This window comes from Leptonychotes weddellii, chromosome 4 (assembly GCF_054177405.1).
Source record: "Leptonychotes weddellii isolate Sample4059 chromosome 4, ASM5417740v2, whole genome shotgun sequence".
NCBI classification, from domain to species: domain Eukaryota; kingdom Metazoa; phylum Chordata; class Mammalia; order Carnivora; family Phocidae; genus Leptonychotes; species Leptonychotes weddellii.
Window position 1 is genome coordinate 103,667,116 of NC_138372.1, and position 16,850 is coordinate 103,683,965.

Genomic DNA, 16,850 nt, shown 5'->3' on the forward strand with positions numbered 1-16,850 from the left:
TTTTTCACTTTAATTTGTTACTATGTCACAATTTAAATGTAGTTATTCCTCCAACAGTCTTAAATTTTTACCCAAAGTTTATGATGATTTTGTGAGGACTATGAAGGGGTTTTCCAGATGGGATACTTGTACCATTTACGACTATCTCTATATATGGTTGAAAGAGCCCCCTCATGTATCTGGAAGGTCCCTCTAATCTCAAGGTCAGCAGACTCACTGTGAAATGCAGTCAGAGATGGCAACAGCCCCGGTTGCCTGTGGTCCTGAACTGTATGCTCTGCTCTGCTTCTGCCTTGCTGTATGACCCGATCCCTCCATCCCTTCATCTCTCTGTGCCTGAGTTTCCTCATCTGTAACATTGGAATAATTATATATGTCACCTACTTACTGTACAAGTACTGACATAAAGTCTTTAAAAGCACTACAAGAGGTTGGGGTGGTACAATAGTTATCAAATGTACAATGCTATCCTGTAAATCAACAATGTTAAGGATTTCTGGCTTTAAACTTACAAAAGGATGTATATAAAATGTTCTCAAGTTTCATACAAAAACCTTAAATTATCTAGATTATCTTAATTAATTATCTAGAAACTCTAGCAAAGATTGAAAAAAAATTGTTCCTTTCTCTCTATAATTTCTTTCTTTCCGGCCTTCTTCCAGGCAATGTTCCTTAAATCTGTGAAGTTAAGGATGAGAAATTAGAATCTCATGATCAATTTATATAATTCCAAATCTATTTTTGTCATTTTTACCTTTAAACTTCGTAAGAAATAATCCTTTCAAAATATAAACCTGAAAATTAAATTATCTTGATTAGGGTTTTAGCTTTTATCATTGCTTTAATAGACATTACTTTCATTACCCTTAATTTTTGTACAATGGTGCATATATCCTTTTGTACTTTATATTATTCATATATTCTAGAATTTTGTTTTATACATCAGCGCTTAAGACTTTTTGGGAAATAAAATGTGCTATGAATTAATTTTCTGTATCACTAATACTATTAACAAAAAGTTAAATTCCAAATGTCCCTTTCTAGTAGTGCTTAATACTGTGTTAAAAAAAATCAATTCGGGACGCCTGGGTGGCTCAGTCGGTTAAGCGTCTGCCTTCAGCTCAGGTCATGATCCCAGGGTCCTGGGATCGAGTCCCGCATCGGGCTCCCTGCTCCGCAGGGAGCCTGCTTCTCCCTCTGTCTCTGTCTCTCTCTCTCTCTCTCTCTATCTCTCATGAATAAATAAAAAAATAAAATCTTTAAAAAAAAAAATCAATTCAATTCAATTCAAATAGCCTACTAAGGGCTAGTCATTGTACTAAGTGCTAGTCATTGTACTAAGGACTCAGAATATAAAAAGATGATCTTGTCCTTTGGGAGCTTATAATCTACTGTAGGACAAGAATGTTTAAATTTTTATGTTGTCTATTATTAAACACTGGGGCAAGTACATTAACTCTTATTCTGGGATCACATTACTAAAGCACTACAGCAATAACTTCTAGTAGTTACGTGTACATGTGTACAGGAGAGAATAAAGCTCAATGCATTTTATTTTAACTCCGCAGTTAAAAAAAAGAAAATTTCCGTTTTTCTCCAAATACTGGTCTTGGGTTAGAATGAGTCATCCATAAACTCTTTCTTTTTAATCGCTTTTGCAAGATGAACAGGTAAGCTAAGGGTGCATACTGGTCTCTATGTAGCAGCAATGGGTACACAAAAAAACTGAGACATGAAAGTATTGGCAACAGTCTCTAACTAATTGGCCTGGAAAAAGAACACCATCCTGTCAAAGGTCCTACCATTTCTTTTTCTGACAGACAATCTACAACGAAAACAGAAAACAAAGAAGAAACATTCCATAAGTAGTAAGTAAGTGTTTCATAGGATAAAGTACAATATGGAGACCAAAAAGTTGAGAATTACTTTCCAAAGCAAAAGAAAAGGACAAAATGGCTTTCACATTCTCCAGTCTGCTAAGTAGAATAATTACTGTGGATCCCTGAGGAACATTAATTTTATTGACTAATTCTTTTATAAAATCTTTTTAAAAGATCTAAATTACATTAATATCTATTTCTCATCTTTATTCATACTATCAGATAGCTGATCACATTTGCTGATAAAAAATAATAGGAGTTATGTATTATTCAAGTCCTATTATTATACAAATTGGTCACAGATAAAAGAATTGCAATGAAACCAACCAACAACCATCACTGAAATATGCCAACTCAATCATACCAAAGGCTTAAAATACATAGAACTGAAATGATTATACTTTTGAAAAAGATGTAACTGAAGGAATACAAAAAATTTTACAAATCTAGTTAAAAGAAGCTGGATTTTGAAGTAAAATAAAACTTGGATGGATATTTGCCAAATTTCCAGATTGAGTTTTTTAAGATGGCATTCCAAGCTCAAGGAATATTTCTCTATCATTATCCTAACAAAGAGTTATGTACACTAATTTTTAAGTAGCACAATGAAAATATCTAAATTCTTATATATTCTGGCCCACTATGTAAGCATTTATTTTAAATTCAACCTAGCTTTACTTTAATAATTAGTTTTATACAACTCACCACTTTTGCATCAATTGCAACCTGAGCGAAGCCTTTACGATTACCCCAAATGATGTTGTAGGTTTCATCACTAATTAGGGCTTCTCGAACTCCACCTGGTGAAATAGCTAACAAGTGACCACTCCTCAGAATTTCAACACATTTTTCTCTTGGTCCATGTAGAGCACAAAATACATCAAGTAATAAACTAAACCCTGTAAGAAACATTAGCATGAAGATATATCTTAAGTACTTCTTGTCCAGTTCTTCAAGACAAAAATCTTTACAACCTACATAAATATCTATACTTAAATCAGTAAATTCCTTTTCTTATTTTTTTTTTTTGAAATCAACAGGAACTCTTAAGGCTTACATAAAATTAACATTGCTGGTAAAGTAATAGCTATGTCTTATTGATCACCTCCTAGTGATCATCTCCTCAGCAATCACCTACTACTTGGTTTACAGTACATATTCAAACTCTGAATTAAAACTCACAAAATCCTTGGAAAACAGGGATTCTGATCCCCATTTTTCAGACAAAGAAAGTTGGCTCAGAGGGTAAGTATCTTGCTCAAAGTCACACACCTAGCCGATGGCAGGGCAGAGATTCCAGTCCACGTATGTTTAGTCCAAAGCTCCTTCCACTGCATCTCAGGGCCAAACACTGTCTACAGTATTTATTAGAGCAATCAGAAATGATATCCCATCAGCAATCACAAATCTAATCTTCCTTCAACCCTATAAGAAAAAGAATCACTCAAGAGAATGTAAATCTGACTATACTTAGCCCTACCAAAACTGGCAAGCCATAACCAAATCTGCTGAAATTAGAAGTTAGATGATGTTTATCCCACAATTAAATTTTTTAAGTCGGGCGCCTGGGTGGCTCAGTTGGTTAAGCGACTGCCTTCGGCTCAGGTCATGATCCTGGAGTCCCTGGATTGAGTCCCGCATCGGGCTCCCTGCTCGGCAGGGAGTCTGCTTTGCCCTCTGACCCTATCCCCTCTCATGTGTTCTCTCTCATTCTCTCTCTCTCAAATAAATAAATAAAATCTTTAAAAAAAAAAAATTTTTTTAAGTCAATAATAATAGCAAAATCATTAAGAGTTTTTAATAAAGTGATGGTTTAATTCAGTAACAGCCAATTCCAAGTCTTAATATTATACAGTTTTTCAAAGCACAACTATTTATGGATCAAAGAAATAATCCTATCAGTAATTAACTATTTTAACCAAATCCTAAACTGGAACTTTGGAGGACTGATGTTATTGTAATACATTATTTTTGAGAATGGGATAATATTCACCCCATATTATATTAAAAGCTCACTGACTTAACGGGATGCATTTTCATAATAGGTTTCATAAACTACAAGATCAGAAAGGGGAAATCTTTTTAAAAGCCAAGTGCTAAATAAAAATATTCACATTATATTATGTATAAAAAGAAAAAAAATGGAAGCAACCCAATATCCTATAAGAGAAAACTAGTTAAGTAAATATTTTAGTCATACATTAAAACTATTCTTTATAGGGCGCCTGGGTGGCTCAGATGGTTAAGCGTCTGCCTTCGGCTCAGGTCATGATCCCAGCGTCCTGGGATCGAGTCCCGCATCGGGCTCCCTGCTCCTTGGGAGCCTGCTTCTCCCTCTGCCTCTCTCTCTGTCTCTCATGAATAAATAAATAAAATCTTTAAAAAAAAAAAACTATTCTTTATAAAGCATGTAAAATGTTAATCCTAACATTACATTTTTTTTAAAAAGAACACAAAAGAGTTTGCATAACATGCAAAAATATGCAAATTAAAAATGAAGTATAATAAATAAAAACGATAACTGGTTATGTTAGGGTGGTAAGATTATAATGATGTTTTCCTTTTCTCTAGTTTTCAAATTTATTATAAAGTGATCATATTGCTTTCTAAAGAAAAACCTCTTCTAACTAATTTAGCTTATACAGACACAAGGATACCCAAAACATTAACCTTGTCTATGAAAGCCACTGAGTAGACTGTTATTTAATTCATTGCTTGGTGTTTGTCTCTCTGGTTGATGGGTGGCTTTGGCTTTTATTATTCTAGGGGACATACTATAAGCTTTGTTGGCTTATTTCTGGTCATTCAATGACAAAAGAAAATAGGATTTATTACCAATGAGTTTATTTTAGAATGACTTTTTAAAAACTCTGTTTAAAACTATTTGGTTAATTAATCTTTTTAAAAAGGTATAAAGCCTTTACGAACAGATTAAGAATATAGTCCTTAATTTTAAGAGTTATAAGTCTAGACGGCAAGTCAAGTATGATGAAGACATATAGACTCTTTAGGATAGGATTTCTGAAGCAATATTATTATATGAAGACAAAATATATCCTGGTTGATTTTTTTAAATAATTCTGATTTGCTATAATACTGATAGTAATCAAACTTTAATTACTATGAAGTTAAACTCCAAAAATCATATCTCATTGAAAAATTCATCATATGAAAAATCAACTACCTTCTATACCAAAATATAAATTAATTACGTGGCAAAAGTTACAATTTATTTTTTTAAAGTGAAAGTTCAGCATTTAACTTAGAAAAATAATGACTAAATACCTGTTTATAAAGAAAAAATTAGATAACATTTTTGACCATAATGTTTTTATATTTAGATATACTACCTAAATAGCGTAATTAGATATTCCCAAATTAGAGCTAAGTGCATTACCCTAAAAAGGCAAAAAGATTTTCCAAATGATACTAGAGACCTCAAGGATACAGACTTTAACATAATTTGATCATGTTAATTAAACATTTTTATATCACTATCTACAGTCAAAGTTTACCTGGGATTTTAAAGACAAAGTGATCAGCTACTACACGGCAAGTTCTGCCTTTATGGATAAAAATTTTAGCCATGAAGTAGTAAAAATCTATAGGAATAGCTCCATGATAAAAAATTATAAGTGCTGGTCCTTCTTCTGGTATTTTTTCCATCCCATGAACTTCATAACCTGTTAGAAAGACAAAATACAGATGCTTAAAATATATTTATTAGTTTATTTACACTAAAGGATGTTTACTAAGTCAGAAACTCAGTCTTTTCTTATAGAAGTGCATGAGCCTTCCTTTTTCTCCTTCCTTTCTTGCACAAATCAGTCCTATAGCCATTAGGTGGGCCAGAGCGAAGTCTGGGGTGGAGGGGTGGCCTGGAGTGCATGCTGGAGCCAAGGCAGGGTGAGGAGGGCATCCACATGAGGTGGCCCAGAGTCAAAGTCCAAGCAGAGTTGTGAGTGCACCCCCACAGGAGGAGAGCCTAGAACACGGTGCTGGGGCCTGAGTGGGAAAGGGAGGGGACCCACAGGTGGGATCAAGCATGAGGGTTAGAGGATAGTATGCAGACACTTCAGTGGCCTAGTATGGGGTATCAGCCCGAGTGGGGTAAGATGGTGTCTGTGAGTGGCAAAGGACGGCAGCAGTGATAAGAGGTTGGTTACATACAGGGGGGTTGGTCAAATGAGTCTACACATTAAGGATAACGTGAGCCTGGTTTTTCACTGATGGAGAAAGTAGCTACAAAAACAGAAAAGGAGAAAACTAGAATAAACTCAAGCCATAAGAGAACCTCGCCCCTACCCTAAAAGTAAGAAAAAGCAGTATGTCAGAAAGCTGAGGTTGCTCTCTCAAATAGATGAATCGACAGCTGCAATGGGAGACAAGCTCCTCTAATGAGAGACAAACCAAGGATGGGAAGAAGACGTAGGTGCCCTAAAAGTAGACAAATAGAAAATAACTGAAATGTTAACAAATTTAAAGGCCAAGTGCAGGTGACCATTGAGTGTAGAATCACTGGGAATCCCAGATACAAACAAGACTTCACACTCACCAACATTCCTCCACAGGACTCAGTGGTTGCTTATAAGAAAAAGCGGGGGCACGGCAGGGAAGAGACCCAAGAGAGCCCCTGCAAATGGTATAGAGAACAAAACCCCACTTGCTTCTCAGAAGCTTCCCTTGGAAAAGCAAAACCTGACACTGGAAGAGGTGCAGGAAACTCTTCCATCCCTTCTAAGAAAAGGGCATATACAAAAAGCATCTGATGCTGGAAAGGACAGAACTCACTCCCCCTCTCCCCTCACCCTTGCCTCACCCTACCACTCCACTCTCAGGCAGAAGTCCACCACTGCTGGGAAAGGGTAGAAGCCAAAGGATGAGGTAGAGAGTAGGCCCACGTTCTAAAATGACATCAAGCAGAGATCTGCTACCACTCGGAGGAAGAGCAAGAGACTTGCTGCCAACCCCAAACTCCCACATACACAAGGCAGTTTGCCTTCCATGGGGAAGAGGCAAAGGGACATTGAGAAAGCCTCACACCTGAGCTTCAGGCAGACAGGACCTCTGTACAATTCTGGCTAAACCAAGAAAATTGAAGAGCGGCCCCTGTCATCCCCAACCCACCACAAGCTTCACATGGAGTTTTAAGCAAAGGCAAAGAGAGACCCCCTCTGTGGCACAAGTATACTGGATTAAGGATGGAGAAGGAAGATGGAGAAAAACCCTCTGGCACTCCAGGCCCTATACTAATGCACAAGGTAGCAGCAGGATTTTGTAGTCTGTGCTGAACTGAAGGTATGTAGAGCTAGGATAAAACCCAAACCTAGTTTAATTACAGAGTAGGCTGAATTAAAGTCCACCCGACGCTAATGGCCTGACAGCAAAAGGTCAATTTTCAGTTATAAGTATTTACCTCATTCTCTACTGTTCTTTTACAAGTAATGCCCAGAATTCAATAAAAAGAAATTGTGAGACATACAAAACATCAAGAAATAAATCCATTGTCAAGAGATTGTCTAATCAAAAGAACCAGACCCAAATGTTTAAATTATCAGATAATAACTTTAAAATAACCATGGTTAATATGTTAAAGGACTTAGCAGAAAAGTGAACACATACATAATCAGATTAGAAATTTCAGCAGATGGGGCGCCTGGGTGGTGAGGTAGGTTGAGCATCCTACTCTTGGTTTTGGCTCAGGTCGTGATCTCAGGGTCGTGAAATCAAGCCCCATGTCGGGCTCTGCACTCAGAGTGGAGTCTCCTTAAGACTCTCTCGCTCTCCCTCTGCCCCTCCCCACTGCACACACACTCTCTCTAAAATAAATAAATCTTTAAAAAAAGAAAAGAAAGAAATTTCAGCAGATAGAAGGAAATTATAAAAACAATGAGTCTAATGGAAAGCCAAATACTTGAATGAGATCTAAAGATTAGTAACATATCCATGTTAATTTCCTGATTTTAATGGTTTTGTTGATGTTAAATATGAGAACATCCTTATTTGTAGGAAATATACACTAAAAGTGTATATTTAAAGAGAGGATAATGTAGGTACTTATAGTCAAATGATTTAGGAAAATAAGTTCTTTGTATAATACTTGGAATATTAATTTTTAAAAAGTCTATGAATAAAAGCAATAGTCATTATTGCCTTCTATGAAAAAACCATGTAAGATCTTAGAATCATAGAATCTATAAAATATAAAGAACCTTTGGGTTCCAACCTAATAGACAATATTAAAACTTAAGACTATCTCTGGTTGTTAATCAAGGCTATTCAAGGAATCACATATCTGTGAAACATCAAGCATACTTTATTGAATCCACTAGTTTCTATAACATAATCTGGACCCTTCTGTGTAAGCTTGATACAGAGTAGTTTCACAAGAGTATGAGATTCTACTTGTTACCAGCAGGTTATAAAAGGGGGAAATGAACAGATAAAGGGGACTAGTGAAGAGGGCCAGGGCAGGAGACATCAATTAAGTTATGGCTTCCCTGAGATAACACAATCTAGAGTAAAATTTAACAGTTAGTCATAAAATAATTCATTGAGGGCCTGCTTTGGCATACTAAATAATTCATTGATAAAAATAAAACTCTTAAGAAACTCTTGACCCAATGCAAAATAAAACATCATTTAAACTGTTATATACAAATGGGTAACTTACTAATGTTGCAAACTTTTGTTTCATTCACAAACATATAAATTATATTTTAGAAATTCCCCCCATTTTATTCATCAAAAACAAAAATGATTTATAAAATCTAACTACTACATGCAGGGGAAAAAACTGTGATGAGAAATTTGAACTAGATGTCAAGAAAACATCTCTCCTGTACTACAAGTGAAATTAAAGACTCGTGCCACCCCTTATCTCTCCTTCCTGCCACATTGTTAACCCTATTCCAAGTCACTATAAGGGGAACAAGAGTTTCAGTAAGACAAGCAAATGACAAGATGAAAGGTTGGTGGAGATGGGGAGGGGGACGACCTCTGGAGGCTTCCTTCTAACATGACCCAGTTTACATTGGCTTCCTGTCCATACTTTTTTTCTCCTCTGCCAGCTAAAGAGATTAACCTGCCTACTGCCCTTTACACTGCTATACCAACACATTTTTTAAGGCAATCCTGTGCTATTGGTGTTTGTGGGGAATATAAAAGATTTAAGTAAACTCCACCAATGCTTCAGAGGAAAATGCCCTGCATATTTTATCACAAGAGTTGGAACTTATACTCTGGGTAGCAGATGAAATGTGAGCATGGCTCTAGTCATAAGATCTGTTTTTCCTTCCCATCTCACTGCTGTCAGGTGCCACGTGGACCTCAGGCTCAGCCGGTCCCAGCAAAAAGAAAAAAGCCTACTGAACAGCCCATGAGTCAATGAAGAAATCAAAAGAGAATAAACAATACCTTGAGACAAATGAAAATGGAAATATACCATAACAAAACCTGTGGGATATAGCAAAAGTGGTTCTAAGAGGGAAGTTCACAGTGATAAACGCCTATCTCAAGAAAATAAGAAAAATCTCAAATAAACAACCTAACTACACCTCAAGAAACTATAAAAAGGACAAAGTTATAAAAGGAAGGAAATAGAGTGAGAAGGGAAATAAGTGAAATAAACACTAAAAAGACAATACAAAAGATCAATGAAACCAAGACATGGGGCGCCTCGGTGGCTCAGTTGGTTAATAAACCTTTGCCTTCAACTCAGATCATATCCCAGAGTTCTGGGATTGAGCCCCACATCTGGCTCCCTGCTCAGCAGGGAGTCTGCTTCTCCCTCTGCCCCTCCCCCTCCTCATGCTCTCTCTCTCTCTCTCTCTCTCACTCTCTAGCTCCCTTTCAAATAAATAAATAAAAATCTAAAAAAAAAAAAAATCAAGAGATGGCTCTTTGAAAAGATAAATGAAACTGACAAACCTTTAGCTAGACTCATAAGAAAAAGAGAGTACTCAAAAAATTAAATCAGAACTCAAAGAGGGGACCTTACAATGATACCACAGAAATACAAAGGATAAGAGACTAGTATGAATAATATACGCCAAGAAACTGGACAACCTACAAGAAATGGATAAATTCAACCTTCCAAGACTGAATCATGAAGAAACAGAAAATCTGAACACACGAATTACTAGTAAGGAGATTGAATTAGTAATCAAAAACCTCCCAACAAACAAAAGTCCAAGACTAGATAGGCTTCACCAGTGAATTCTACCAAACACTCAAAGAGGAATTAATACCAAATCTTCTCAAACTCTTCCAAAAAAGAGGAGAGAACTCTTCCAAACTCATCTTACAAGGCCAGCAACTACCCTGACACCAAAACCAGACAAGGACATCACAAGAAAAGAAAATTACAGGCTAATATCCTTGATGAACATAGATGTAAAAATCCTTAACAAAATATTAGCAAACCAAATTCAGCAATGCATTAAAAAAACCATATACCATGATCAAGTGGAATTTATTATAAGGATGTAAAAATGGTTCAACATTTGCAAATCAATCAATGTGATAGACCACATTAACAAAATGAAGAATAAAAATTATATGATCATCTCAATAGATGCAGAAAAAGCATTTGACAGAGTTCAATATCCACTTATGATAAAAACTCTCAACAAAGTGAGTATAGAGGCAACATACCTCAACATAATAAAGGCCATATATAACAAGCCCACAGTAACATCATACTGAATGGTGAAAAACTGAAAGCTTTTCCTCTAAGATCAGAAATAAGACAAGGATGCCCACTCTTACCACTTTTATTCAACATAGTACTGGAAGTCCTAGCCAGAGCAATTAGGCAAGAAAAAGAAATAAAAGGCATCCAAATTGAAAAGGAAGGAGTAAAACTGTCAGTATTTACAGATGACATGATATTCTATACAGAAAACCCTAGACACTCCATCAAAAGACTGTTATAATAAACAAATTCAGTAAAGTTGCAGGACACAAAATCAATATACAGAAATCTGTTGTGTTTCTGTACACTAATAACAAACTATCAAAAAGAGAGATTAAGAAAACAATCTCATTTAAGATTGCATGAAAAAGAATAAAATATCTAGAATGAATTTAACCAAAAAGGTAAAAGACCTATACACTGAAAACTATTAAGATATTAATGAAAGAAACTGAAAAAGATACAAATAAATGGAATGATATTCCATGCTCATGGATTGGAAGAATTAATATTGTTAAAATGTCCATACCAGCCAAAGCAATCTATATATTCAATGCAATCCCTATCAAAATCTCAATGGCATTTTTCACAGAAATGGAACAAGCAATTCCAAACATTTATATGAAACCATAAAAGATCCCAAAGAGCCAAAGCAATCATGAGAAAGAACAAAGCTGCAGGCACCATCTCAAACTATATTATAAAGCTACAGTAATCAAAACAGTATGGTATTGAAATAAAACCAGACACACAGATCAACAGAACAGAATAGAGAGCCCAGAAATAAACCCATACAAATATGGTCAATTAATTTTTGACAAAAGAACCAAGAATAGGCAATGGGGAAAGAATAGTCTCTTCAATAAACAGTGTTGGGAAAACTGGATGGTCACATTTAAAAGAATAAAACTACATTACTATCTTCCTCATACACAAAAATTAACTCAAAATGGATTAAAGATTTGAATGTTAAAACCTGAAACCACAGAACTCCTAGAAGAAATAGGCAGTAAGCTCCCTGACATCAGATTTGGCAATGATTTTTTAAATCTGATTCCAAAATCAAAGGCAACAAAAACAAAAATATACAAATGGGACTGTATCAAACTAAAAGCTTCTGTACAGCAAAGGAAACCATCAATAAAATGAAAAGGCAACCTACTGAAAGGGAGAAGTTATTTGCAAATGATATATCTGATAAACAGTTAATGTGAAAAACACAAAGAACTCCTATAACTTCTCCCCCAACTCAAAAATAGCAAAAAAACAAACAATCCATTTAAAAAATGGACAGAGAATCTAAATAGACATTTTTCCAAAGATATACAGATGGCCAACCAGTACGTAAAAGATGTTCAACATCACTAATCATCAGGGAAACGCAAATCAAAACCACAATGAGCTATCACCTCATATCTGCTATAATAGTTATTATCAAAAAGTCAAGAAATAACTGTTGGCAAGGATATGGAGAAAAGGGGACCCCCATGCACTGTTGGTGCGAATGTAAATTAGTGCAATCACTATGGAAAACAGTATGGAGGATCCTCAGAAAGTTAAAAATAGAACTATCACACCATCCAGCAATTCCACTTCTGGGTATTTATCCAAAGCAAACAAAAACACTAATTCAAAAAGAGATCTGCATCCCCATATTCACTTTAAAGCATTATTTCCAATAGCCAAGATATAAAAACAACCTAAGTGTCCATGAATGGATGAATGGATAAAGATACAGTATATATATATACAATGGAATACTATCCACCTATTAAAAAAAAAAGAACAGTATCTTACATCATCTGTGACATGGATGGACCTTGAGGGCATTATGCTAAGTAAAATAAGTCAGAAAGAGAAAGATAAATACTGTATGATCTCACTTATATATGGACTTTAAAAAACAAACAAACAAACAAAAAAATGAGCTCACAGATACAGAGAAGACATTGGAGGTCACCAGAGGCAGGAGATAGGGGGTGGGCAAAATGGGGTCAAAAAATATAAACTTTAGTTATAAAATAAATAAGTCATGGTGATATAATGTACAGCATGGTGACTATAGTAATACTGTATTATACATTTGAAAGTTGTTCAGAGAATAAAACTTAAAAGTCCTCATCACAAGAAAACAAAATTTTTGTCACTATGTATGATGATGTATTTTAACTACTCATTGTGGTGATCATTTCACATATATACAAATGTGAAATCACGATGTTGTACACCTGAAATATGTTAATTATATCTCAATTTTTAAAAAGGAATAAAATTATGAAGTGATACAGAAATTGTTCTTACTATTACTATTTTTTCATGTCATAAAAGAAACACCAACTTTGGTTTATACTCCAATTCATTCAATTAAATAAAAATGTAGACATCTTTCTCCAAAAAAAACCCAAAACAAGGGAAAAAAACCACGCATTTAGAGGCCAATGGCAGAATTAGGCTCAAAGTAAAAGGAAGCCAAGAAGGAAGAATATCTCAAGTGACTAGAGCAGAAAAGGAAAGGAAGCTCCTAAAGCCATACCGCCCCACACAGAGCAGCTGTCCCAAGGAGCCCGCTGTTCATGTGTAAGAGACAAAAGGAAAGTCCAGAATATGAAAATCTGAAACTGTCTGTTTCTTTCCTTAAGTTTAACCCCATTTGATTTGCTAAGAAACAAACTTGAATAATGAAGACTTCAGTGTAAATTTTAGAGCAGGAAATTCATTTCTGAAGTAGTCTATAATGTCTTCACCCAACAGATGAAAGTTAAGTGTGGTAACTGTGATTCTAATATTAAAATAAAGTACTTGGTAATATCTCAAATGGACTTAAAATAATGTTTTTAAAAATTGAATTTAATGATTTTTTGAGATTATGTATACTTTTAACTTTTCTTTCTAATTACCTAGTTCTAATTCAAGTAATTGGATTTACTTTTGGCTCTACAGAACAATCACTGAGGTGGTCTTGAGTTACCAAAAGAATCAATTGTCTCATCAGATAAATTTTTTGAGAAATAAGAAATACTTCTTTGAGGGATACTACACAGAATATTTCTGAGGTTCCCTCTTGCCTTCCAGAATATTAAAAAAAAATTAAATAATTGTACTTATATAATACCAAATCATCAGCTGAAAGCAGAAACATTCAGTTAATTCAATTATTGACAAAAACTATGGTTTACCACAGTGGCAATAAACATGAAGTCCAAATATTAAATGGTGTCACTCTTAAAGCAAAGATGTGATATACCACTTACTGCTCAGAAAGCATCAGATTACACTCCAGTCCAACATTTTCAAGGTCTTTTAGAGCCCAACTGCCTATCAAGTGTTATTAGTCAAATTCTTTTATGAATTATATGGACAAAAGGTGGCTCCCTAAAAATACTTTCCCATCTTTGTGCTTCCATTCACGTGACTGCCTCTAAATGGAATGCTTCCTGTCCAATGTTCCCCTGTCTAGCAGAAGTAGAAACATTAGGGGCACCTGGGTGGCCCAGTTGATTGAGCGTCGGACTCTTGGTTTCGGCTTGGGTCATGATTTTAGGGTCATAGAATAGAGCCCGGTGCTGGGCTCCACACTCAGCATGGAGTCTGCTTGGGCTTCTCTCCCTCTACTCCTCCCCCCTGCTCTCTCTCTCTCTCTCTCTCAAATAAGTAAATCTTAAAAAAAAAAAAAAAAAGTAGAAACTTAAGGGCACTTTAGTCCTTCTTCCCTCAAGACTCCATATTTACCTGGTCACCAAGTCTTTACGTTTTACCTCCAAAACCTCTTAAATCTATCACTCCCTCTTCCCAATGTTAGTTTCAAAGTGCAGTCCTATCATCTCCTGCCTATAGTATACCAAATACTTAGGGGATTTCATGAACAATACAAGCTCAGGCAAAGTAATCACAATGGCAATTGTCACTGTCCATCCAACCACTGTCCGGGGGTGGGGGGGAGCAGATTTTGAGTAGTATGGACCCTGGGCCCAGGTCACACAGTGGTGGAGCCAAGGTGTAAACCCACATTTGTCTAACTCCAAAGTCTGTGCTCTTGCCCTATACTGTAACTTGTACTACAGATATGCCCATACTAAGCTACATCTGTGATTTGCAAATGCTGGTTGCAATCTATTAGTGAGTTATGAAATCACTTTAGTGAGTTATGAGCATTTTTCTTTTTAAATAAGAAAGTAGAATAGAAAATAAAACATCACTGTAGAAAGTACATATACTTTTCATGAAATAGTATATATATATATATATATACATATATATATACATGTGTGTGTGTGTATACTTGATAGCAAAATGCATTTCTTACTAAAAATAATAGTTAAAAATATCTTGAAAATGCTAGGGACTCTGAACATAGGTATGTTAAGTTGAACTTAATAATGATCAAGATACAGACAATGTATTTTGGTGCCATCCAAATTATTGGAGAGAGATGCTCGTTGGGGTGCCCGGGTGGCTCAGTTCGTTAAGCGTTCAACTCTTGATTTCAGCTCAGCTCATGATCTCAGGGTCATGAGATGGAGCCCTGGGTCGGGGTCCGTGCTCAGCAGGGAGTCTGCTTGAGATTCTCTCCCTTTCTCTCTCCCACTGCCCCCTCTGCTTGCATGTGCTCTTGCTCTCTCTCTAAAATAAACAAATCTTAAAAAAAAAAGATGCTCTACAATTATGATAGCTAACATTTATTAAACAATTAGTATGTAATAGAAATTATGCTAAATACTACTTTACATGAAATTTCACTGAATCCTTAGGAAAATGAGGTTCAAAAACATTAAGTATCTTGTTTGAGGACGAAGGTTACTTACATAGTTTTAAGTGGTCCCCCCAAGATATTTATCAATTACAAAATAAAAGATAGCAACTTTATGGTGGAGAAACCCAGAGACACCTCCTTAGCCACATAATCAAAGTTAGTATCACCAGTAATAAGACATATCAACATCATGAACCTCTGATATAATGCACTGAGAAGGACACATCATCATTTTTGTGGTATTCTTGTCAAATATGCATAAATATGCATAACTTCAGTCTCATTACGAAAAACATCAGATCTAAATTGAGAGTCTACAAAATAATTTAGCAGTCCTCTTCAAAACTGTGAAGGAGGGGCGCCTGGGTGGCTCAGTTGGTTAAGCGACTGCCTTCGGCTCAGGTCATGATCCTGGAGTCCCGGGATCGAGTCCCGCATCGGGCTCCCTGCTCAGCAGGGAGTCTGCTCCTCCCTCTGACCCTCCCCCCTCTCATGTGCTCTCTGTCTCTCTCATTCTCTCTGTCTCAAATAAATAAATAAAATCTTAAAAAACAAAACAAAACAAAAAACTGTGAAGGATATGAAAGACACACACAACAAAGCAAAACAAAACAAAACACCTAACTAAATAACCATCATAGATTGGAGGAGACATGACAACTAAATGTAGCATGGGACTCTGGTACAAGGACACTGGTGAGAAAACTGGTAAGAGTTGAGTAAGACCTGTAGCTTAGTTAATGGTATTGTACCATTATAAAGTCAATAACTGTAGAAATGGTTATGTAAGATGTTAACATTAGGGGAAGCTGGATGAAAAATATGCAGGAAAAAATATATTTTTGCAACTTCTCTGTAATTCTAAATTTTTTAGAAAAAATCATAATGGTTGCAAAAGGCAGGGAGGAGAAAGGAGAGGGGGAAGTGGGAAAAGGAGTTAGGTAACTTGTCAAGGCCAGCAGCCAGTAGTTGGGGAGAACCTGGTTTTAAGCTCAGGCAGTCCCTCACTCAATAAAAGACAAGAGAAGAGGTTAAAGGAAATGCTTTTCCAACTGAAGTAGAGAGGAGATGTCTCTTTTTTTTTTTTTTTTTTTTAAAGATTTTATTTATTTATTTGACAGAGAGATAGAGAGCGCGCACAAGCAGGGTGAGTGGCAGGCAGAGGCAGAGGGAGAAGCAGGCTCCCCGCAGAGCAGGGGGAGCCCGATATGGGACTCGATCCCAGGACCCCGGGATCATGACCTGAGCAGAAGGCAGTCACTTAACCAACTGAGCCACCCAGGCACCCCGAGAGGAGATGTCTCTTAATACCTCAATTTAATTAATAGACTTCGCTACATACTGTTTAATTTATAGGACTCTTTTAGTGAATAAAATGTATCCATTTCTTTATGAAATAATAATAAAATATAAAGTAAAAGGAAGTTAAGTTTGTGCTATTATGGCCCATTTAAAAAAAACTCTAACTCGGGGCACCTGGGTGGCTCAGTCGTTAAGCGTCTGCCTTAGGCTCAGGTCATGATCC

At 36.0% G+C, this 16,850-nt stretch overlaps 1 protein-coding gene across 5 annotated transcripts in view; it reads right to left on the reverse strand.

Annotated features, from left to right (window-relative positions):
• TMEM68 (transmembrane protein 68) overlaps positions 1-16,850 on the reverse strand; it is a 42,927-nt gene that overhangs the window by 16,826 nt on the left and 9,251 nt on the right. For 3 of the 5 annotated variants that reach the window (XM_081816012.1, XM_081816013.1, XM_081816014.1), the window contains exons 4-6: positions 5,396-5,563; positions 2,586-2,779; positions 180-350 (exon numbers count right to left, since the gene is read on the reverse strand). In XM_081816012.1, coding sequence (XP_081672138.1) covers positions 180-350; positions 2,586-2,779; positions 5,396-5,563 — 533 coding nt within the window. The remainder of the gene's footprint in view (positions 1-179; positions 351-2,585; positions 2,780-5,395; positions 5,564-16,850) is intronic. The other 2 variants (XM_031034732.2, XM_006739499.3) reach the window with 2 other exon arrangements.